Below are 24,750 nucleotides of genomic sequence, written 5' to 3'. Positions count from 1 at the left end.
TTTCACCATTTCCTGCTTGCACAGCCTTCTGTTAAATAGGGCACAAATCTCTAGCCTGCAGGGTAAACATGCATTGGTGTGTCATTCCCCGTATCTAGTAAGCATTCAGAATCAGTAGCTGCTATTTGAGCAACACCATTCGATATTGATTAAGTTTTTCTTATTTCCGTATCATGCGTAAATGTCTATCTGGATCTCAGTCAGGTTTGGAAAGTGTATTTAAAATCTTCTGACTTAAATGAAGTCTCTGCCTTTGTCTCTTGGAGGACTATGAGGATCCCTCAAAAGGCAAACAGTTGGGCCTCCCCTGGTGGCGCAGGTGGTTGAGCACCATGCTGTGAAGCTGTCCACAGCCTCTGCAGTGCCGGTTTCATGCCAGCCGCCCTGCGAGGGTCCCACATGGCGTGGCAGACCTCTCCTGTCTTGCCCCCTGCTCCCCTCAGCAGTGTATTTCATCAGTCTGCCTGTTCTGTTCCCTGTTCTGTCTCTGGTGAATTCTCTCGCCCTCCCGCGCATCTGGCCTGTACCCTGGTTCTTGTATAAATAAATAAATCAATCTTTTTTTTTTTAAAAAAAAAAAAAAAGGCAAACAGTCATCCTGAGTGACTTCTTCAGTTGGCTGACCCTGGAGTTTCTCACCGTCTCTGGGTGCCAAATGTGGAAAAGTGAATCGTAACAAATAGTTGTTGTAAAAAGTAACAAACAGTTGTTGAATTGTGTGTGAGAGATTGAACTACAAAAAACTGGGTGGTGTCCTAGTCTGCTTGGGGCTGCTGTAACAAATTGCCACAAGCCAAGTGGAGTAAAACAACAGAAATGCTTTTTCAGTTCAGGAGGCCAGAAGTCCAAAATGAAGGTCTTGTCAGGGTTGGCTCCTTCTGGAGGCCCTGAGGTGGGAGTGGGGGGTCTCTTCACCATTCTCCTTGGCCCTAGTGGCTGCTGGCTATCCTTGGCATTATATGAATTTGCCCCCCACCCCGCCATCTCTGCCTCTGTCTTCACATCACTTTCCCCCCATTACCTCTGTGCGCCAGAGCTCCCTCTCCCTTCTCCTATGAGGACATTAGTCGTTGGCTTTAGAAACCAGCATGATTTCTTTCATCTCGAGACCCTAAATTTACATCTGCCAAGACCCTATTTCTAAATAAAGTCAAATTCATAAGTATGGAGAGTTAGGACTTGGACATATCCTTTTGAGGAGAGCACAGACAATTTTATGGGGTCGCTTCATAAATGACAAATATCTTGAAGTTTCTGTGACTTAAAAGGAAAGGCTAAAAATAGTGGTTTGCTCAGGGAAATCCATTGTGGTCTTCAAAGGCAAAATATTCATCCATCAAAGATCAAGTGAACGGATGATAATGTAGAAAGGAAAGGCTTAGGGGTATCTCTTTTCAGTTTTCCCTTTTTTCAGTTCACCAATCAAATAGTGTTAGTGGATAAGAAATTGGTTGCTTTGGCAAGGAGTCCTAATGTTAATGTGCTTTTCTTATCATCATTGTTGTCATTTTCGATATGAGTCTGTTTGCCAAGGTCTTTTTTGCCAAGGTCTTTTTAGAAATCGTTTGGTAGTAGAATTCTGGACACTGACAGGCCAGTGAAGATATGTCTTGGTTTTTTGTGCCCTTCACATAGGCCCTGCCTTTTACTCACACCAAACATGTACTGGATGCTTCCTCTGTGCAGGTGTTGTGCGGATGCCAAGACGTTGGTGGACTAAGCAGGTCCGATCCCTGCCTTGGTGGCCTTTCAGCCACATTCCTGACACAGGAAATTTTGTCTCCCTGGTGGAGTGTTCTCCCCTCGCCCCAGCCTGGCCAGGGGCTGGTGGAGCGTGGTGGAGACCAGCTCCCCTCTGCTGCTTCCACAGGGCCTGCAGCATGTTGCCATTTCTCTTTCTCGCTCTCTCTCGTGCCCAGTCGTGGCCCCATGTCACCTGAAAACACTGTGGTTGTCTGCCTTCTTCTCTCTGCACTCTGAGCCTCTGGAGGGGACCTTTCCTGATCCAGAAAACTCTTCATTCAAGGCGAGGGCCTCCAAGGAGGGTTCCAGCCTGGCAACATCAGCTTATGTGACCTGCCTTTGGGCCCAGCCCCGGAATGTGCCAGGGGCCTTATTTCTCCCTCCAAACATTCTTCCCTCCTTTTGCTGACATTTTCTCTAGAGTCACTATCCCCTGAGAAAGGCCTGCAAAAAAGCTTACCAGTCAGAATAATCTAGAGTCCAGTCCCAGCCTCCCTACTCTTTTGTGACCCTGGGCACAGCCCTTTACCTTCCTTAGTCTCCCAGTAGGGCTGTCATGAACATTGTCCCCATAACACTGAGGGCAGAGTGACAAGCATGCTGTTCCTGCCCTGATGAGCACACACATACTGGTTGTGGAAAGATAAGGGAGAACTTGTCTGAAGTCTCAGGGCTCACATGTGGACCCACCTAGAAGGAGGCGGGTCTGAGGTCTCTGCTTCCTCAGTGGGGAGAGCTGCCCACTGGCTGCTCAGTAGTAGTGGAGCTGAGATCAGGGTTCTCACCTGGCTCCTGGCACTGGTACATATGGGGTTTGTGCCTGGTTTAGGGTCTCTCATCAGAGCACAGATACCTTTAGACCAACTAGTGAACTGTAAGACAATAAATTGACATTATTTTAAGCCACTTAGTAATTTCTTTAAAAAAAAAAAAAAGATTTATTTTATTTATTTATACAAGCACTGGGTACAGTCAGAAGCGCGGGAGGGCGGGAGAATTCACCAGAGCCAGAGCGGAAAGCAGACTGAAGAAGTACACTGCTGAGGGGAGCAGCAGGCAGCAGGAGAGGTCTGCACACCATGTGGGACCCTTGCCCGGAGGCCGGGAATCGGACCGGTGCTGCAGAGGCTGCAGGCAGCCTCGCAAGCCAGCGCTCAACCGCTGCACCACCAGGGAGGCCCCACTTAGTAATTTCTTATAGCAACAATTAGCCCAAGGAAATTAGCCCAAGGAGTCAGATTTATTCATCTGCAAATTAGATTAGTTTTGTGGGATAAGTGCTGTAAGATGCCCAGTGCTTGCCCAAGTATGCAGTTGGTGCACACTAAATGCCAGCTCCTATTGTAATTGAAGCGCTGGAGCCCTGAGCTGGCTGCTAGCTGTGCTCGAGGTAGCCTCCTAAGGACTCGGCAGGTTGCTGATCTTTCGTTCAAGGCTCTAAAACTTGTGTGATCTGAGTTAGGCTCTTGGGTTGAGTCCCCCATGTACCCTCTGCTTGAGTGATCAGCCACTCAACCATCTCAGTGGGAACTTGACCCCTCTGGGGGCTAAAGGGTTTTGTAGATTCATTACCCAGGGGCAGCTCTGATCGAGGTGAGGGTCAGGGGAGAGTATGCAGCCTCATACCAGCCTTAGGTGGGGCAGAAAGAGCGAGCAGAGCCTTGCCCCCACCTCCTCTGGCACCACGGTATCTTAACTCCGGTGAGGGATACCCCATCCCAATTTAAACTTCTGTGTTTCCGTTTATCAAGACAGTGAAGACTCTGTTCTCACTTTGTTACATCTTCCTGGGCCTCTTCCCCACCACCCAATATAACATTTAATTTTCCTTCCCTACTACCCATCCTTTCTGGTCCTTGCTTATTGCTCTTCATAGCTGTCATCGTGTATTTACTTGGGAATTTTTTTTTTCTGAATGTTTATTTTTTTAAAGATTTATTTATTTATTTTATATAAGAACTAGGGTACAGGTCAGAAGCGCAGGAGGGTGAGAGAATTCATCAGAGCCAGAGCGGGGAGCAGAACAGGCAGATGGACCAAGGACACTGCTGAGGGGAGCAGCGGGCAAGGCAGGGGAGGTCTGCTGCGCCATGTGGGGTTCTCCCTGGCCGGCGGGGAATCGAACTAGTGCTGCAGCGGCTGCGGACAGCTTCGCAGTGCGGCGCTCAACCGCTGCACCACTGGAGAGGCTCCCTACTTGGGAATTATTTTTTTATTGATTGTCTTTTCCAAATTCTCTGCAAGTACTACCAGGGCAGAGAATTTGTTTTCTTTACTGCTGGATTCCCTGAGATTGTAACAGTGACTATTATAAAACATGTACTCAATAAATATTGGCGGAGTGAGTCAATAATTACAGCTCTCTGATAATGAAAATAATACTTAGGGAGAGTGTGATACCATTTAGCTTTACGAGCATGACATAGTTTCTAGGCTATCTATGTTTATAAAACTATTTAGATGAGTGCCTGCCAAGCTCTTAGCCAATCTTTTTTTTTTTTAAGATTTATTTATTTATACATATAAGAACTGGGATACAGGCCAGAGGTGTGGGGGGGTGAGAGGATTCACCAGAGACAGAGCAGGGAACAGAACAGGTGGATTGACTGAAATACACTGCTGAGGGGTGCAGTAGGCGAGTCAGGAGAGGTCTGCTGCTCCATGTGGGTAGCTCCCTGGCCAGGGATTGAACTCGTGCTGCAGTGGCTGCAGATAGCTTCATAGTGCTGCATCTTAACCTCTTGCGCCACCAGGGAGGCCCTCTTAGCCATTCTAATAGCTGTGCTTATGCGCTCAGGGGAGAGGAGAGATGAGGGAGAGGAATGAGCCAAAGGAGGCTTTAGTCTTATGTGTACTGTTGAATTTTTTTCTATGAAGAGAATGTGTTTTTATGTTATTTGTGCACATAAAATTACTTTTTAATTTTATAAGCTAAAAATAATGGAAACAACTCTTATTTTGGGATAGTTGGAAAATGAAGGGAAAGTTCAATGCAGTAGAACATCACCCATGATTTTCTCCCTAGAGATCACTTTTGTGCTGTGTGTTCTTCAGGGCCTTCTGACTTATCTACAGCTCAGGTTGTTAGGGTGAAGCCTTAGCCTGCACCCTGGGTCTTAGTTCCTCAGTGAAGGCTGGGTTCTGGGTGGCAGGGTTCGTGTCTCCTCTATGTGTGTGACTCTACTGCTCCTTCCTACCATCCACAGCATGTTGTGGTGCTGAGAAAGTTTTAATGGATGGGCTGCATGCCATAAAAGCAGAGGAACCCTCTGAGACCAGGGTCGGGGGGTGCCCTGGGCACTTTGGTGGGCTTACTCAGTCCCTCTGTTTCTATTAACTGCTGCCCATTGGTCACCAGAACCAACTTCAGTAAGAGGATGCCGCACCATCTGGCCTCTTTTCAGCCAACGTGTGCCAGAGCTGAGGCAGGCTCTGGGGATAAAAGGGAAGTAGAAACAGCCCTGCCCTAGAAGGAGAGCCCAAATAAGCCCCAAGTAAGCAGACAAACAGATATCTCCATTACAAGATTGCAAGTCAGACCCCAAAGATGTGCAAGAGGTAGGGGAAAACCAGGGGAGAGGAACAATAGGCCAGATATTCTGAAAGTGGGAAAGAATTTATGCCCCAAGGACATGTGGCGGGCATGGAGGACTGCAAAACAGAGGAAGTGACGTGTGTGGGTGAGGGCTTCCTGGGTGCTGGTCCAGAGTGTGGTATTTATTCTAATGGGAGTCATTGGGGAGCTTTAAACAGCAATGATGAGATTCATTATTGTTCGGAAAAGATGGGTCTGGCTGTTGTGTAGACGCAGGTGAAGGAGTTGGAAGCAAGAAAGCCAGGCTGGGACTAGGCTATCACCCAGGTGAGAGATACGTGGTCCGAGGGTGAGAAGATCAGGTCATTCTGGGAATATTTAGGACAGAATGATGGGCAGCAGGTAGGACAGAGCTGTGTTTGGTTTTTAAGAAGCAGGGATCATACACCTCCGAACAAGATTGTTTCGAGCAACAAACTGGTCTTTGTTCTTCTCTCGGTGCAGGAGAGCTGCTGCTTTAGCAAGACCTGTATGGGACACGGAGGAAGGTAGTGCAGGTATGGGACTGAGCCAGCCTGGCAGGCAAACTGAAACCCAAACCCCCTTACTGGCCATGCCACTTTGGGCAGGGCCTTCTCCTCTCTGGGCCTCAGTGCTAGATGCTCGGCGTCTCGGGGGCCATGGAGATGTGCAGCACCTCTGCCTGGGCTCTCACATCCTTGCCTCTCTCCACAGGCTCGCCTGCAGGCCGGCGTGGGCTACGGGAACACCCTCAACTGCATCCGCACGGTATACAGGAAGGAGAGTGTAAGTACCTCTTCAGGGGCGGCTAGAACCAACCCGCCTGGGCCTCCCCTGAAATGGGGTGAAACCCTGTCTGGCCTGGGGACAGTGGCCACAGCCCTCACACCAGCACACCAGGTGGGATCCTGCTTATCACTTTGGTTCAGTTGCCCCTCTCCTGTCATACCACACCTCAAACATTACATGTCACCTAAACTTACCCCTGGCACCTAGGGTGATGTCCCTGGGGAAAAAACTGGTTTTGTGTAACTGACTCTCTGGAGAAAATCAGAGGAATTTAGAACCACAGTGTGGAAAATTCCTGCAAAAACAGGGTGTCTGGTCAGTTTCTCAAAACCCAATGTGTGGCCCATGAACCATGTGCTCACAGGCGTCCCTTTATCAGTGAGCAGTGAGAACTGGGGCTTCTGGTTCCAGATGCCCGGAGCTGGCTTGCACCACAGGTCACGCGAGATGAAGACAAGGTTTTTCCTTTCAAAGTTTGATTGCAATCTTGTAGAAGACACATCAAAAAAATGCTCTTCTTGAGAATTAGCAAATTAGCTTTCAGGAGACTTCCTAAGACCCCTCTTTGGGGGATTTAAAGTAATTTTTAAAATTCAGAATGAAGGGAATTGTTGAGTAAAGAAACGGTCACATCCATCCTGTGGCAGCCAAAAGCTTTTCCTGGAATTACTAGAAATGTGACCTTACGACTGACCTCTGTGTCCACCAGGCTCCCTCGTAGCGGATGCCCTGGGACTCAGGAATCTCCTGCCTGCTCCAGGAGCTTCTCCTGAGATGAAGTGTCAGAGTGCTGTTTGTACTCTCCGGATGAGGGCCTTTAAAATCAGAGTGAGCACTGTGAACCTAGCACTAGCTGTTCTCAGTGATGTGCAACTCCTCAGTGCCTTGAAAAGCAGCCGTTGGGTCTCCTTTTTGGCACACACGCCGTAGTGCCTGCCAGCCACTGTGCTAGCCCCAGGGCTCCTGCCAGCACCAAGGGTGTTCCTCGGGAACAGAGCAGCTCAGGGTCAAGCTTCATCCCAATATAGCTGAGGAAGAGCCCAAGCAGGGTATGTGTGAGAGAGTGTGTGTGAGTGTGTGTGAGTGTGTGTGTGTGTGGCGTCCCTTTATCAGTGAGCCTCTAGCAAACAGGGTGCACATGCTTAGGTCTGGATGAGCAGATTTGCATGCAACCTGGAGTTTGTATGACAGCTTCCTGATACTTTTCCATCTCAGACACGGGGCTGGAACACATGTGCTACTCTGGCTCCTCCAAAGGCCTATAGAATTTTCTAGCTTTCACTGGAGCATACGTGATGCTGAGAATGCAGTCAAAAAAGGCTGACCTCAGCCTTCTGTATCCTGTGTATGAACAGAAGCCTTTTCCTCTGCCTGCTGGACATACCCCTCTCCTATAGTCAGCCAGGAGACACCCTGGGATACCCATCTACAGCGCGCCTCAGGGTGGGTTCTTCTTACCCCCTCACCTCTAAGTTTAGCTCATTGTATTTTAATTGCCTGTCAGTTTGTCCAGGTCCTCTCCCCCTTTCCCTGCCTCAGACTGTGAGCCCAGTAGTGGCGGGGAGAATTCCTTCCTTATGCTTGTCCGCCGGGGCCTGCCACATGGCAAGTGTTTGGGCACGCTTTTGTTTGAGGGGCAAAAGAAGAGGGTGTCTGCGGTGCTTGACAAGCCCACACCCTGCGGGCTCCACAGGCTCACCCTCAGCCACAGCGTGAAGGCTTCCCAGCCCCCGAGCACTATACTGTGGGGGCGAGGACAGCTCCCGCTCAGCCGGCACTGCCCAGGGAGCAAACCCACTCTCCTCCGGGCCAGAATGCCCGGCCCTCACAGTTCCCCTCTCCTCCCACATGGCAGTCGTGTTGTGTTCAGAGGCATATTGGCTTATCTTTTCTGCAGACATCACAAGGGTGGGGGCTGGGCTCTAACTTTTGCAGGGGGCAGCTGGGGTGGGTGGGTGGGGTGGGGTCGGCTCCCTTCTTGTGCACAGCCCGGCCCTCATGCTGCCTCCACTGGGTTTCCCCACAGGTGTTTGGCTTCTTCAAGGGCATGTCCTTCCCCCTTGCCAGCATCGCTGTCTACAACTCAGTGGTGTTTGGGGTCTTCAGTAACACAAAGAGGTTCCTCAGCCAGCACCACAGCAGGGAGCCTGAGGCCAATTCAGCCCGTGGGCTGTCTGACCTGATCCTGGCCAGCTCGGTGGCCGGTCTGGTCTCTGTCGGGCTGGGCACGCCTGTGGACCTAATCAAGATCCGACTGCAGATGCAAACACAGCCATTTCGGGGAGGTAAGAGGCCAAGGCCGGGGCCCCTGTCCTGGTCTCTCGGTCTGAGACACAGTTGTCAGCATACTTTTTGTTGAGCGGGGTGTCTGCGTTGTCACATAATAGCCTGTGGTTATTATAATGTTGTCCATAGTAGTAACTGTCATTGGCTCTGTACTTACTTGATGCTGGGTCCTGCAAGGACTCCGTATGTGGTCTCATAGCTCATCCTTGACTATTCTGTAAGGCAGGGGTGGTTATTACTGTTACTTCACAGTTGAGAAAACTGAGGTTCCCTCAGGTTAAGATACTTCATCAAGGACACACAATTAATGACTGGTCAATGATGACCTGTGACATAATTTGCGACACCCAGTGCAAAATGAAAATGGGTTTCTTGTTCAAAAACTAGGGATTTAAAAAGGGCATCAGTAGAACATTAAATCAAAGAAAGGATCTGGTGTCTCAAACCCACATCTGTCTTACTCCAAAGCACGGACTCCAAGCATGCCTGCCGCATACCCAACAGTAAGGGAATGGGGGGGCTGTATCTGGACTGGCTCCAGGCATGAAGGAGCCCCTTTTCTACCTCACCCCACTGCTCCTTGCCCTTGGCATTGGCCTTGAACTCCACTTCTCAGTGTGCCATGTAGCCACTCCTGCCCCTATGCTGTGAAGGAAAGGAAGATTCTACCTCTTTTCCTTTCAATAAAGGCAAATATATGATCCGGATAGCACTGGCAGTGCAGTAGAAAGTACCACCTCTAGCGGAAAGACAAACCTAGGGTCTGAAAAGTCACATTTCAATAGCCTGTGGTTTGGTTCTTGGAATGCTTCTTCTTCAGTCTCCTTTTCTGAGGGATGGACTTACATGTATATGGGGGAGGGGATGCGGCCAGCCTGAATACCAAGGGAGATGTGAAAGCCTTTCCAGACAAATCAGTCAGTGAGCTTCCTTGACAGTGTTATCTTCCATCCTCTCTTGGCCTCATCCGCCCCCACCTTCCCTGCAGAAAGTGCTAGAATGGTGACCAACTTGACAGGCTAAAACATGAGCTACATGGAGTCCAGAGGCAAGTGAAAACCTTTGGAGACTGGAGGGAAGAGGGAGACAGTTGAGGAATAGCCAAACCCAAGGGCCCCAAAGATGACTGTGCAGGAACTAGCCAATTTTAGGGAGCCAAGCAGTCACCATTGGCAGCTGCCAAAGTTAAGTGTTCTTCATGGGCCTGTTGTCGTTAAGTGCCACGTGTGCACCTTCTCATTTAATCCATGACAGTGTGAGGCTGGTGTGGCTAGTAGCCTTGTTCATTTACCCAACGCACAATAGTTATGCACCTGCTGTGTGCCAGAAAACTGTTCTTTTGGGAGGGCTTTTGATGAAAAGCTAAGGGAGAATCCTACAGGTATCATTTCTCAGGCCTGTGAAGTTTTAACTCATGAGCACCTGGGCCCACAGGCTTAGCTGAAGGTGCAGAAAAGACAATTTACTCCAGAGAGTGGAGGGAAGGTACAAACCAAGATGGCAGAGTTCACCTTATCTGTGCCGTCAAACCTCTGATCTGTGCTAAGCAGAGGGGGCACAGTGCTGGGGTTGAGTAGCCTGCACTTACTTAGCCCTTATCATGTGCCAGGCCCTGTACTAAGAGCTTCATCTATGTGTGGTCTTCACAACAACCCAATTCCAATACATTTATGAAGGCGAGGCTGAGGCACAGAGAAGGTCTGTAACCTGCCTTAGGACACCTGCCTGAGGTCATCATAGCTGGTGGAGCTGATCTAGGAACTCAGGTAGTCTGGCTCAGCGCCCAATGGGGCTGCTTCTGCCTTAGGACTTTATAGAAGCTGAAACCTTGGCACCTTTCCTAACACTTGAGCCTTTGCACAATATCATCATGCACAAAACCAGCTTCAAATTTTAAGGGTGGAATTGAGCTGGGAGTCAGTCTCCAAAATGACATTGTTCAAGTAAGTGGCATGGCTAGTGGTGCCAAGGGAAGGTTCCAGTTCTATGGCTTGGGGCAGCTACTCTGCACAGTCCACTCTTCCTTGCCTCTTACCCCAGCTGCTTGGGGGGAAGTTTTTGGTGATTACAGATGTTAGGGAGAATCAGTTACTGGGGAGGCAGGCAAAGGATCACCAGGCAGTACTTTCTGCCAAGAATCTTTCCAGAGAAATGAGAAAGGATGTAGTTTTCTTTTATCTTCTTCCTGAGATAGAGCTAGAGGTTCTAAGATAGAGGTAGAAAAACAAAGATTCATTGGAACCACAATGAATCTGACATCAATGAGCAGAGGTGTCTGAAATATGTACCCTTTTTCATTTTTCTTGACACCCACAGCCCTCCTAACCTATATTTCATTTTTCCTCTTTTTTTTGTAGATTTATTTCTTTATACAAGAACAGGGTACAGGCCAGATGTGCGGGAGGGTGAGAACATTCACCAAGACAGAGCAGGGAGCAGAACAGGCAGACTAACAAAATATACTGCTGAGGGGAGCCATGGGTGAGACAGGAGAGGTCTGCCGTGCCATGTGGGACCCTCGGCGGCTGGCTGGGATTGAACCGGCACTGCAGAGGCTGCGGACAGCTCCACAGCACGGCGCTCAATCACCTGCACCACTAGGGGAGGCCCCATTTTTCCTCTTTTGCTTGAAATGTGAACACAGCACATATCTCACTTTCCGTGTCACTCCCTTATTAAAAAAGCAGTAACTCAAGCACATGTGTTAGCTTTGGCATCTGGGAGGCATTGGGAAGTGGTGGGCATGATGGCAGCTGGGCCCATGTCCTGTCTGAGGGGTGACTATGTTGCCTGTTCTAGCTGACTATTGCCATTGAGCCTAAATCTACTGAATTTTAAAAAGAAAACAGAAAGCTGGATTTTTCTTTGGGGTCTTTCTATTGGAAAATGTCACATAATTCAATTAAAACGGAAAGCAAGCACAGACAAACACCATACCATGCAGCCCAAAGCAATATATGGTTGATTGTGGGACTAGGGTTGGTTATAAGCTGTGGTCTGTGCTCTGGGTCAGGCCCAATCTGCATGGTGACTTGCTGAGATCATTTTCAGGCAGTCCCAGGCCAGGCTTGTGGGATTGTTCATGCCTTTAGCTTTATCTCAGAGTTACCAGTCCTCTTTCTGGATGGTGACGAGGGACCATAGAGACTGCCCACATAGCCATATGGCAAAGGTCAGGTTGAGGTGCAACTTGCAAATATAGAGCCAGTGAGTTCACCCTAACTGTCCATTAATGGTGGCCCATAGTTGAAACTGTACGTGACATAAAATATTGAGTGTAGAAGGAGAAAATACCCATCTACCCCAATACAGTCACTGTTAACACACTCACATGTTTCCTTTTCTTTTTCTATATACAAGATTAAATCTTTTAAGAGGTTGTACTATGTTATAGAGATAATTTCATATCTTTTTTTTTTAAAGATTTATTTATTCATACAAGAACCAGGGTACAGGCCAGATGCGCAGGAGGGTGAGAGGATTTGCCAGAGACAGAGCGGGAAATAGAACAGGCAGACTGACGAAATGCACTGTTGAGGGGAGCAGCGGGCCAGACTGGAGAGATCTACTCGCCGTGTGGGTTACTCCAAGGCCGGTGGGGATCGAACCGGCACTGCAGAGGCTGTGGACAGCTTCACAGCGCTGCGCTCAACCGCCTGCGCCACCAGGGAGGCCCCATATCTGGTTTTAAATTGAATTTTATAAGAGAAACTATTCCATTCCATGTTATTAAAATAGCATAAACATGATTAAAGTAGGTAGATAATATTTAAAATAGATGTACAATATTCCACCAAAACACACACATGTTGAGAGGGGTGATGTAGTGTGGTAATAATTTAGTTTCTGGAGTTAAGCTACCTGCTCCAGCAGAGCCAGGAAACTTTAGACAACAAACCTAAAATGGCCAAAGTCTCAGTTTACTCATCTGCAAAGTAGGGCTAACAATAGTAACTGTCTCATAACTAGGATAAAAGGGGATCAAGTATTATACATGAAGAACTTAGCAAAATATCTGGCATGTGGAAAACACAAAATCAGTGTCAGCTATAATATTAGTCAACTCAAGATTTCCCAATGTTCCTACTAATGCATATTTAGATTGTTTACTAGGTTACAGTTTAGGTTGTTTTCCTACTTTAAAAATTGTGATGTGATCAGCAAAGTTTTTCACAAAGAGTTGCCTTCATTTAGGGTTATTTCCCTAAATGTGTGGGCTCTTTGATTCATGAGCGGGTCATTTTTAAGATTCTTGGTACATATTGTGCAATTGTTATACAGCAATGTTTTACCAAATTACCTCACAGTTGCTGAAGTTTAAAGGGAATTTCCATTTGGCACTAACTCCCGTTGCATACTAAACAAGTTATTGCTCATGAAAGCTCTTCCAACTTGGCAGGCGGGGAGGAGCTGGCCTGAGTTCAGGGGGGTGTACCCTTGATAGTAAGGCACTTGTGAAAAATCCCTCCCTCTTAAAAGTTATCAGTTCCCTTTGTGTGGCATGAACCTCACTGGGTACCCTGCTGGGCCTGAGCTGAAAGCCAGGACTATGGTCTCAGAGGCCAAGAGTTCCTCTGCTGCCTGGGCCAAGTCACATCCTGGTGGCCAGTGGTCAATGACATTCACTCCTCCCCCATCTGAGAGCTTTCAAGTCTGTGTTTTCACTAAGAGCCTAATTAACATGCAGATCACAAAGCCCTTGACACCACAGGAGGCCAGAGTTTGGGGGACAGAAGGAAGACTGGGCGTTAACTCTGTGCTGACCATCCTCGTAATTTCACCAGGTCCAGCTGGAGGCAGAGGGCTGAGTGTTTGAAGTTACTCTTTGACTGATTCATGCACAAGCACTTCCTGAGCCCTTGCTCAGAGTCAAAGGAAATCAGAGGTAGCTGATACATAGTTCCTGCCTTCAGGGAGCATGCAGTCTGGTAGGAATGAAATGTGTAGCAGAATGAGAAGGGCCAGTGGAAGGCTCTGGAACCTCAAACTCTGCCTCTGTAAATTAGGAAGGTGCCAGAGAGGAAGTGACCATAGATGAGGTCTTTGAACACTGGCTAGGACTAGGAGGTGGAGACATGGGGATGGAGAGGTGTTTCAAATGGAGGGAACAGTAAAAGTCAATGTCAGCGAAAGGCAGCCAGTGGCAGGTTAAGGCACACATACAAGGTGGGGATGGGTGGTTCTGAAGATGCAGAATGAGTTGTGAAGAGCTGGGATTTCATAGTAGAGGATTGTTTAGATGCTACTCAACAGGCAGTGAAGTGTTTTGGATGCCAGAACAATCCTGTGCAATGAGAACATGGATCTGGCCTTGGGAAGGGATGAAAGGGGGTGGGAATGGTGATGACAGGGAGACTGACGTGGAGATTGCTGCCACAAGCCAGGTGAAAGGCCGGGGATGCCTGAGCCAGGGTAGTGGGCATGGAAACAGAGGACAGTGGCAGATTGAAGAGGCAAGGATGATGGGAAAATCAGTGGGGCAAGCAGGAGAGAGAGAATGTGAGCCAGGATTTTGAGCAGAGTGACTATGAAGGAGGTACGGCCTCCCATATGGGGAATTACATGACAAATGAAGTGACACTGAGCAGGTGATCTACCAATGCTATTGTCACTGCTGCGATTTTGGAACCTGGCTGGTGCTTAGGCTGGAGGCAGGCTTGAGTGAGAACCAGCAGAGTTTGGCTTGGGTCATGTGGTTGTATGTGAGCATTGTATGTGGAAGGTCAGGGCTGAGGTATGGACAGCTGTGTGACTTAGAAGTGACACTTGACGTTATGATATTAGATGCAGATGGCAAGGTGAGCTGTGAAAGGGTAGATGGGGATAAATGTTAACTGAGCAAAGGAGCTGGGGAGGAGCAGAGAGCCATGACACTAACACACACCCGTTGTCATGGCACGTCTACAAAACACCCTCTGCTGGCGTTTCTGTTATTTCTGTTATTTTACAGGTGGGTTGCTGGACTAAGGTCCAGTTTGTGTAGTTTGTTGATGCTCATACAGCTGATATTGATGAGGCAGGACTTTGTCCCAGGCCATCCAACTCCACAGCCCCTGGAAACTGAGTCCTGAGAAATGGTGAAGTGGAGAGATAGGGTGAAGTTGGGCTGAAATTGGGACAAAGGGATGGAGAAGGAAAAAGCCTTTCTTTTCCAACCTGGGAAAGAGAAATGAAGGAACAATTTCAGAGAGAACTTTAAGGCCAAAAGGAGACTTTAGTCTCCCCACCTGCAGGGCTTGCATCTGAAGGCCCAGCTCTACCACATTCAAAATAACCTGAATTAATAAAGACAACAGTGTGTGGCCAGGATTTGAGAAGTTTCTAGTTCTGGACATGCCAAGAGGAGACAAGATAGGCTGGATGGGAAGAGCAGGCAGAGGAAGAACAGCAAGATCATCAACCAAGGGCCAGAACACAAGACTGACTGAGCCTCAGAGTCCTCACACGAAGAAAGTAAGGCAGAACCATCTCTCTGGTTTCCCTTAATCTTCAGAAATGTCTGGCTGGGAAGGTCACCAACTGTTCCTGAGAAGTGATGAAAATACCAGTTTTTCTCTGGTAACATAGTTTTATTGCTACCATAAACACATGTGCCTGCCAATAAAAATACTCTCTCCAGGCAGGTTGGCCTTGGGGAGGAACAGCCTTCTGATACAGCAGATTTTCTAAGATTTTCCTGGTGCAGGGCAGGAATTATTGATGCTAATCTCCCTCAAGGGACACACATTACTCCTTTCAATAATTAAAGAAGGTAGGAGGATGGGAATCCTTAAAGTATGACAAAGTACATAAAAAACCTAGAGACAAGTAAGGACTATATATTCTGGGCCACCTTCTCAAGTAGAGTGCTAGTAGGCTAATAGGAAGTAAGGGCTGGAGCAATGGCAGCCCAAACGTAGAGGGAGGTTTGCAAAGAGGCCAGGCATACAGTCATGTAATTCAAGAGTAGTCTTTGAGTTCTGTGCATTTTGACTAGTGTTTTTCAAACTGTGGTCCCATTTAGCTACCAGAGATTCTTGAAGGTGCACATAATATATCATGTGATTATGCAAGTTATACATACATTGGTGATACATTCATTTGTTCTTTGAATAAGGGAAAAGAGCAAGCATTGTCTGTTTTCTGGACTTGATGCCAATATTGATAGTTCTTGGCTATGTGTGGGCATCCATAATCTCCCACAGCAGGTTTGACAGCAAGCCACAGTTGCCTGAGGTTGGCAGGTCCAAGGCTTCCAGAATCTGGAGTCACATCAGGACAGGGTAATAAAAATAGGAATGATAACTATTTGCCCAGAGTAAAGTACATTTGTACAATATACATTTTAATAAAGTACGTTTGCCAACATTCAAGCTTAATTTTCACAAAATCCAAATGAGCTGGGGAAGCTCTTATTCTTCCCTTTTTGTAGCTGATAACGAAACTGAGGACCAGTGAGGTTGAGTCTTTTGCACCCAATTGTACAGTAAATAGAAACTGAGCAGCAACGTAAATCCTGGCTGCTCCTCATCCAAGGCTTTTTCTGCTAAACCATGTGCCTATTGTGAACTTCTCAGAACTTGAAGAAACTGCTGAAATCTTTGGAAACAGGAACTGGGGAAGAATTGCACAGTTGATCATGGGGAAGTGAGCTGAGGGGTACACCAGCCTGCTCTAACCAAAGTACAGAGGTTACACCCAGGCTATCTGCTGGAGTATGCAGATCCATTAGTGGAGATTTCCACAGCATCTCAGAGCAGTGCAGTCACAGGGACCAGGATTTGGAAGTTTCTTTCAGTATCTACAGCCTCTGGCACAGGGGCCAGGCAGGGCTAAGGCTTGGCTGAATGCCATGGATAGGAGGTGAAATTTTGGGAGGCTCTAATGCTGAGAACTGCCCCATCAGATGCCCAAGTGTTCTTTGAATGGATACCAAAGCACATAGGGGCTCAGTGTCAGGCACAGGTCACCTCTGGGACAGGTGACACTGTGAAGTTCTTGTCATCACAAAACTCACTGCATCTGGCAGGGCAAAACAATATGCTCAGTAAACAAGACAGACTGGAATAGGAGGCATGGCCTCTGGGGGCTCCCAGCATTTTTTAAAAGTGCCTTTTTAGTATATAAAATGGGATTCAACCCTGAGAATAGCAGCTGTACTGCAAGTGTCAGTACATGAAGAACACACAGATGTTAAGAAACTGTCATGGGGGCCTCCCCGGTGGTGCAGCGGGTTGAGTACAGTGCTGTGAAGCTGCCCGCAGCCTCTGCAGAGTGGGTTTGATTCCCAGCCAGCCAGGGAGATTCCCACATGGCGCAGCAGACCTCTCCTGACCCTCCTGCTTCTCCCCTCAGCAGTGCTTTCGGTCTGTCTGCCTGTTCTGCTCCCCACTCTGTCTCTGGTGAATCTCTCACCCTCCCGTGCCTCTGGACTGTACCCCAGCTATCGTATAACTAAAAAATAAAACTTAAAAAAAAAGCTGTCATGGATTCCTAGTGTAGTCAAGTTGATTTTTATCATATTTCCCATAATCTACTCATAAAAGAAAAAAGATCTTACAAGTAAATGTGAAATATTTTAGAAATTCTATTGATCTATAATGTTTATGGATTTGGGGATTCCTTGAAATGGCTCCACATTCCCAAATTCCACTTGAGAGCCTGCACATCTCTTACTGGGGACCAGCAAGCTTCATTTATGGATGGCTGATTTATCAAGAATTTCTAAAGAAAAGTGCCCTCTTGAGAAACGGTGTTGTGTCCCCATCACACACGGGAGGTCCAGCGAGTGGTCAGACCCTTGTATACCTGTGAGCTCCTTGCCTCAGTGGAACAATGACCAACCATTGTGCTCATTGAACTCTCCTGTTTCCAAAGTCTTGGCACATTGAAGAGACTGAGTAGCATTGTTTGAGAAAGGAGAAGAAATGGAACTTATATTTGTGTGTGAGAATGGCACCAAAGCATGCTGTGGCTAGGTCCCTGGGTTCTGAGCAGAAGGGTAATAGTGACAGATCTATGGAGACCCCAGCATGTTTCTGGGCTGGTTCAGTCTTTATGAGGTGGAATGACTCTCCCCCGCTAAAATCTGGCTACATGAGTACCCGTTAGGACTCGACAACCTAGAAGCCTCCTCCCTTGCAGGGGTGCCTGCCTTCCGAGGGTCTTCCTGGCCCAGGCAGGAAGCCAGCAATGCACCAGGCACTGGTGCAGAGCAGTGGAGCCAAACAGCCTCGGCAGGCATTCTGAGGAGACCTGGCAGGAACCCAGCTGGACAAGGGAGGGTCCTAGAAGAAGGGTCTTCTTATACTGTGAGTACTTTCCCCTGCTCCCAGGAGAAGTCAGGCATGGGGCAAAGGTGGGGGCAGGGGGCTGATTCTATTACTTTGAACATCCTGTTGGTTTTGGTAGAGAGGGCTTAGGTTGATCCCAACTGAATTTTGGAAAACAAAGAAAACCACAGGCATCCTGGGTGTTTGGGATATATAGTCCATGTCTATCATAGTGAAAGGCAACAGGCGTTTGTTTTAGAGGGGACAGCAGAAAAAAAAAAATGGTCATGAATGGCAAAGCACTAATGATTAGAAATGATCAAAATTTGATTCATAATGTAATTCTCATTTTAAAAAGTTTAATTAGAGAAACAGTACATTTCATCTAGAAGAAAATATACCTGATGTGTATCCCTTCATGCGCATGTGTACAGCCCCAAGCTCAGGCCCTGGAGGTTCATGACTCTCAGCTCAGACTGAAAGTCAGTGGCGTACTGACCCAGCTCCTCACCTTTGTCCTCAGATTCCTTGCACACACCACCTGCAAGTCCACAGAGTTCAGTTATATAAGAGCTACTAGCCAGCACCCTCCCAAGTTAGTTTTTAAGGGTCACCAAATTTTGGATTCCACAAACTAAAATTGATCCACTGCTAGAGTTACCAAGAATTCTTTTTTTTTTTTTTGAAGATTTATTTATTTATACAAGCACTGGGTACAGTCAGAAGCACAGGAGGGTGAGAGAATTCACCAGAGCCAGAGCGGGGAACAGAACAGGCAGACTGACAAAGTACACTGCTGAGGGGAGCAGCGGGTACGGCAGGAGAGGTCTGTCGCACCATGTGGGACCCTCACCTGTGGCCAGGGATCAAACTGGTGCTGCAGAGGCTGCGGGAAGCTTTGCAGCCCAGCGCTCAACTGCTGCGCCACCAGGGGAGGTCCAGAGTTACCAAGAATTTTGATTCATTAGTTGAGACTCCAGGTCCACCCCTTCCTTGACCAAGCAGAGCATCTCATGATTTGAGCAACTGACAGGAATTTCTGGTGTTTTTGGCTTGCATTGTCCATCCCAATATTGCAGTGCAGAAGGACCAGTGACAAGCACTAAAGGAAAGATTTGGTTCTCAATATGTGGCCCCTCACTGATAGCACAAAGCTCTATTTTCCTTTTAATATTAAAGATCTAACTGGTTTCATTAAGTGATACATGAATCACGCAGCAACCCATTTAGCAAGTAGAGGAGAGCACCTGTCATAGAGTCCAAAGCAGGAGAGGGTGTGTAGGCTGGGAATCGTTGGTCTCAGAGTGGACTGTGACCGAAATAGCTTGCTTCAAGTACAGACGTCACTTTCTCAATAGGACACGGTTATTCACTGTCAAAGCTTTCCGACTATGCCTACAGGGGCTGTTCCTTTTGTCAATAGCAACTTATACCTCAATGAAAAAGCAGACTAATAAAAACAAGAAGGCCGAAGGAGGAAGGACCAAGGGCTCTTGACAGTGAGTGATTGTCTTCCTGGAAAAAAGTGAGTTTTAAGAACTGGAAGAAGGTTCTGCCAAGAATGTATGATCTCATTGTACTAACTAGGAAACTTCAAACCCCAAGTGAGGAAGGTATTATTAATAAGAAGGAAGTCACTGTACTCTTAAAAAAATGTCAATGTCTTAGCAAACAAAGAAAGATTGAGGAAATGCTCCAGCTTAAAGGCAGTTAAAGAGACCTTATAACTAAATGCTATACCAGGTCTATGACTGGATCCTGTTCCAGGGGCAGGCAGTGAGGGGTGTAGGGGAAGGTGTGAATAGGAAGGAGATACTACAAAGGGCATTATTAGGTTGAGTGTAGATTGTACATCAGTTAAAGTCTCATCAGTGTAGATTATGAAATGATAATCATGCCATGGTATATAAGGCAGTTCCACTCAAGAAATACAACTGAAGTCTTTAGAAGTTAAGGACCATTTTGTATTGTTCGTGTGCAAAAAAAAATATGTGTATACGTGCACAAAAATTCCCTGCTGCTTACCTTGGGGGAAAAAAAAAAGACAAGTACAGGTTTGGTTCTGGTTTGGCTCTTGTTGGCAAGGCCAGTTCAAGGTTTGGCAAATGTTTTTTGAATATCAGCACCTCCAAACAAGGAAGCTTTTATCAGACATACTCCCTCTATCAGTAACTGCTGAAAGCCACATCATAACCATAGCTGATTCATCCAGACCTTGACTCCAGGTCAAGTCACTGTTACCTGGAGATGAAGGTGGCCCAGGCCAAGTTTATGCTTTAGGACAATGGCATCTGCTCAGTTTAACTGCACTCATATGTTTGAGCAAGACAAACATGTGAGTTTGGGAGGGAGGAAAACCATAAAACAAACAAGGTAAAATGTTAGCAATAGTAAATTTGGGTAAAGGACCTCTAGGGGTATTCTTTGTGTAATATTCTGTTTAAAATTTTTTAAAATTATTTCCAAATAAGAATGTGGGGTGTTTTTGTTTTTTTTGTTTTTTGTTTTTTTTTTTTTTTTGTGCTGGGGATGAGGCCGATGGAAGGAGCTCCAAGGATTTCATAGTTAAACTTGTACACCGAATTCACTGAGCAGCCAGTTCAGAGTCGTGTTAGTGATGGCAGTCTCCATGACAATTATATTGCTTTAATAGTCATAAATGGATCATTCTCAAGCAATAAAGGCTAGATTGCTTGTTTAAAACCTGGTAGGAAGCCAGTGAATTTCCTTATTGCGCACCTTAGGTTTTCTGTTGACGAAGCCAGTCAGAGGGTGGACAAGTAATTTTCCAGCATCTGCATCTCCAAACAAGCAGAACGTTATCAGGACACCCTCCTTCAACCAGTGACTCCTGAAAGTCACATCCTACACAGAGCTGAAAACCTTGAAAACCTTGACTTCTGGCTTAGACCACTGTTATTTGGCCAAGTCTTTATGTTGAAACAATCGCCTCTATTTTGTCTAATGCCCCAAATTTCCCTGCGTGATCCCGGGGGATAAATAAGTGTCCAGTGACCTCTCGGCGGACTTTCAAACGCCACAGTATCTCATCTTGCTCTGAGCTCAGGAGACTCTTCTCCCAACGTTGCCTCCACCCTGCTTGCTTTCTGTGGGATCTGCTGCAGTGGTGAATGGGACTCTGCCTCCTACACATGCTGCTGTTGGCCAAATGTGGACAGCAGTGGTTACACACTCCCCACACATACACAAAAATACAGGATGAGTTTGCTCAAACATACTTCCTAGGTGCATAGAAGCCTCTTTGATCTTACCTACTTCTGGGCTGACTAAGAGTGCAGGCTGTTCTTTAATCTCAGATCTCCAGTTTGGACTGTGGAATCATGAATGCAATGTTTTATCCTAACTTTTCATGGTAAAGATGGGACCATGGGGGGCACTTAGAAGTTCATCTGTAGGGCCTCCCTGGTGGTGCAGGCAGTTGAGTGCCATATTGTGGGGCTGTCTGCAGCCTCTGTAGTGTGGGTTTGATCCTGGCCGGCAGGCGAGAATCCCACATGGTGCAGCAGACCTCTCCTGCCTTGCCCACTGCTCCCCTCAGCAGTGTATTTTGTCAGTCTGCCTGTTCTGTTCCCCGCTCTGTCTCCGGTGAATCCTCTCACCTCCCGTGCATCTGGCCTGTACCCTGGTCCTTGTATAAATAAATAAATCCTTAAAAAAAAAAAAGGAAGTTCACTATAGAATGAAAGTGGCCTGCCTCTCTGCCAGTGTGTGTAAAACCACCAGGATGCTATCAACAGGGATTTATACCCACGTAGCCACATGAGCACGCAGGCCCAGGCAAAGCTTCTTTATCCTCTCCCTTTCCTGATCATGACAGGTTAGTTCTTCAAGAAGGGAAAATCAAGAATAAGAGTCTGCTTTATCTATGCTGCAACTGAAATTCTGACCACTGGGCAAAGCCGTGCTCCAGGGTTCTTAGCAGAGGAGATGGGCATCAGAGAGAGAGACTGTGGTGGGGTTGGGGCAAAGCCAGGCAGGAGAATTGAAGGAGAGAAAGTTGCTGCTTGCTGGCACAGCTCTAAAAGAAACTGGAGACATAACAACCAGTGATCTGCCAGCAGAGACACACAAGCAACTTTGCACCCTCGGATTCCAGGGCCTAAGGGTGCTACCCTACAGCTGCTTTGGGGGCACAAAACTTCCAGCCCAGGGCTGGAAGTGAGTCAGTGCACAGTTCTTCAACCATCAGGTCCTGCACCCAATTCATGCCAATCACCTCATCTCTGTAATAATCTGTAGTAACTCATAATACCTAATGTTCATGGCGTGGGAACGAGCATTCTGTTACTTTACTTATACTACTCTCTTTAAATTTTTTAAAAATATTTTCCAGCTTTGTTAAAATATAATATTCTGTAAGTTAAAGGTTTATGATGTGATGATTTAATATATGTGTGCATCATGAAATAAGTTCAGTTAACACATCTTTCACCTCTCACGGTTGCCATTTTCATTTTTGTGTGTGATGAGAACTTTTTAAGAGCTACTCTCTTATTAGCAACTTTCAAGTATACAGTATGGTATTGACTTGACCTCTTTTTAAAAGTAAGGAAACAAAGCCTGGAAACAGTCAGTCTACGCATATCAAAAAATTTATTAAGTGATGGGACTGGGAATTAGAGTCAGGACAGTGTGGGTTCAACTCTCATATGCTTCTAACACACTGTGCACAAGAACACAGACACATAGACACACACACACACACACACACACACGGTAGAAGTGGCTTTTCCAGCCTCTGCTTCCAAGAAAGAGCTTGGTATGTCTTGTTAGATTTGAGCCTGAGTGTTCTGCACTCACATCTGCTTAAAAAGACATCATGATGATTAAGCAGAATACTCTGGGCATTGTAAGGCAACTGGTACATTATCACCCGGCTGGGATTTTCTCCAATCTGGCTGCAGATGCTGGATGCTGGCAGGGATTCCCTGCTGGGACTTCAGAATCCCAGTGTGAGCTGCCAAAAAGGTCAAGTCTGGTAAAAAAAAAAAAACTGATGGGTCACGTGAGCAGGAGCTGTCAATGAACTGGGCTGCCTCCCGTGCTAAAGAATGGCCAGTTTACTGTCCCTGAGTAACCTGCTATCTTCTCCCCCCGCCTTTGCAGCCAATGTTGGTTTGAAGCCCAGGGCAGCAGCCCTTGGGGAACAGCCAGCCTACCAGGGGCCTGTGCACTGCATTGCAACCATTGTGCGCACTGAGGGTCTGTTGGGAATGTACCGGGGCGCCGGCGCCATGCTGCTGAGGGATGTCCCAGGCTATTGCCTCTACTTCATCCCTTATGTGTTCCTGAATGAGTGGATCACACCCGAGGCCTGCGCAGGCCCCAGCCCCTGTGCCGTGTGGCTGGCAGGCGGCATGGCAGGTAAGTGCGGCAGCAGCTTATCCCCGTCTGTGTGGCCACTGTAGTGGGACAACTGGGGAGCCTACCAGGCCCTTCTCAGCCCCAGGGATGACAGGATTCATCCACCAATTCCTGGTTAAGTACCTACCATGTGCCAGACCTAAGCAGGCAGAGGAAAGGCTAGGAATGGGGAATGGTCCCCCTTCTTTCTCATATTCCCTTCCCTCTGGAGCCGTGGGGATAGCAAGTCCCTATTTGCATTCATTCAACTTTCAGTCAGAGGTATATCTGGAGCACTTACCCTGTGTCAGGTATTACTGAGCTTTGAAAAGGAAACCTGTTATCACGTTTACCTTTTTGAATATTGGCACACAGCGTATCTTTCTAGTGTGAGGATTTCATGAGCTCCATAAGATAGAAATCAATTTCCCTGTTTTGCAGATGAGAAAATGCAGGTTCAGAGAAGTGGAGTCACATAGCTAGTGTACACAGGGAGAGAACCAAGCTCAAATATACACTTAGTCATTTCTTGGCCATGGACTGGTTACTTAGCCTGTGAAGTCAGCCCCATGCTGCATCCCCATTGCATTTAGAGTAAAAGTCAATGTCTTCACAATGGTTATCAAGGCCCTCTGTGATCTGGCTGCCTGTAGCCTTCTAACTTCATTTTCTACTCCTGTTCCCTTTCTTGCCCTGCTCTAGCTGCACTGGTCTCTGCTGCTTATTTGGGCCTGGCTCTTCCCACCGCAGGGCCTTTGCACTTGCTGTTCTTACCACTTAGATTTAATATTATATCAGTACAAGTCATTGGGGACTTTGACAAGACCCATTTGGGTGGAGAGAAGCATGGGAATTTGATTGAAATGGGATCAAGAGATAATGGGATGAAAGAAGTTAGGGAGTCCAGATACTTACAACCCTTCTGAGGGATTTTTCTGTGCTTTCATGGGGAAGAGAGAAACGCAAGTATAGCCAGAGGGGTTAAGGAGTCAAGAGAGGATTGCTTTTTAAGAAGACTGATCCCATGGCATCTTTGATTCTGACAGGAAAGATCCACTGGAGAGAAGAAAATTGTCATTCCTCCTTCTTATCATCACAATTAACCACACTTGAAATTCAGCTAACATGTTACCAGGCCCATGGCTTAGCCAACAAAGTGTTCTCACTGTGTCCCCATGTGTCTGAGGACTTGCCCATACCTGGCTCCTGATAGGTGTCCCCTAAGTGTTTTGGTTGAGAAAGGAAACAAGGCCCCAACTGCTCTTACTTCTGGTGAGCAGGTGTTTCTGGCCGGTAAACTTCTTTCTTTAATATCCTTGCCCACGGACTGAGGGGTAGGAGAGTGTGCCAGGTCAGCACCTGCGCCAATTCCAGGGAAAGTGGCCCATTATCCTGGCAGCGGGCAGCAGGCAGGGCAGGGCCACAGGGGCTCCCAGGGAGCCAGGGGCAGGAGGTTTCAGGGGGGAGGGGGGAGGGCAGGCAGCCTGGTTGGGCAGGGTGCTCCGTGCAGGGTGAGTCTCTTTTGGGAACAATGATAAAACCTTGCAAACAACTGCCCTGGACTTTGGCATCTGTTTGTTTTTCTCTCCCGAGGAATGTGCCAATTTCTATGTTTACACAATAATCTGGTTATTATTGGCTGAGCACAAAAGCGCTAAAACAAGGGCACCTGAGCTTATCCAACGTGGGTGACCCAGTGGTGTGGTTCTAAGGCTTCCATTTCACTTATTTGGAAAAGATGAGAGATTTTTAAAGATGTGG

General features: G+C 47.2%; 1 protein-coding gene across 5 annotated transcripts in view; it reads left to right on the top strand.

Annotated features, from left to right (window-relative positions):
• The window catches only part of SLC25A48 (solute carrier family 25 member 48), a 274,610-nt gene that overhangs the window by 238,844 nt on the left and 11,016 nt on the right, over nucleotides 1-24,750 (top strand). For all 5 annotated transcript variants that reach the window (XM_054694374.1, XM_054694372.1, XM_037509266.2 and 2 more), the window contains exons 8-10: nucleotides 6,014-6,085; nucleotides 8,115-8,373; nucleotides 22,753-23,010. In XM_054694374.1, coding sequence (XP_054550349.1) covers nucleotides 6,014-6,085; nucleotides 8,115-8,373; nucleotides 22,753-23,010 — 589 coding nt within the window. The remainder of the gene's footprint in view (nucleotides 1-6,013; nucleotides 6,086-8,114; nucleotides 8,374-22,752; nucleotides 23,011-24,750) is intronic.

Source organism: Talpa occidentalis, unplaced genomic scaffold (assembly GCF_014898055.3).
Source record: "Talpa occidentalis isolate TD23 unplaced genomic scaffold, MPIMG_talOcc4v2.1 talOcc4.13, whole genome shotgun sequence".
Lineage (NCBI taxonomy): Eukaryota > Metazoa > Chordata > Mammalia > Eulipotyphla > Talpidae > Talpa > Talpa occidentalis.
This window is presented reverse-complemented; position numbering and strand designations above follow the sequence as displayed.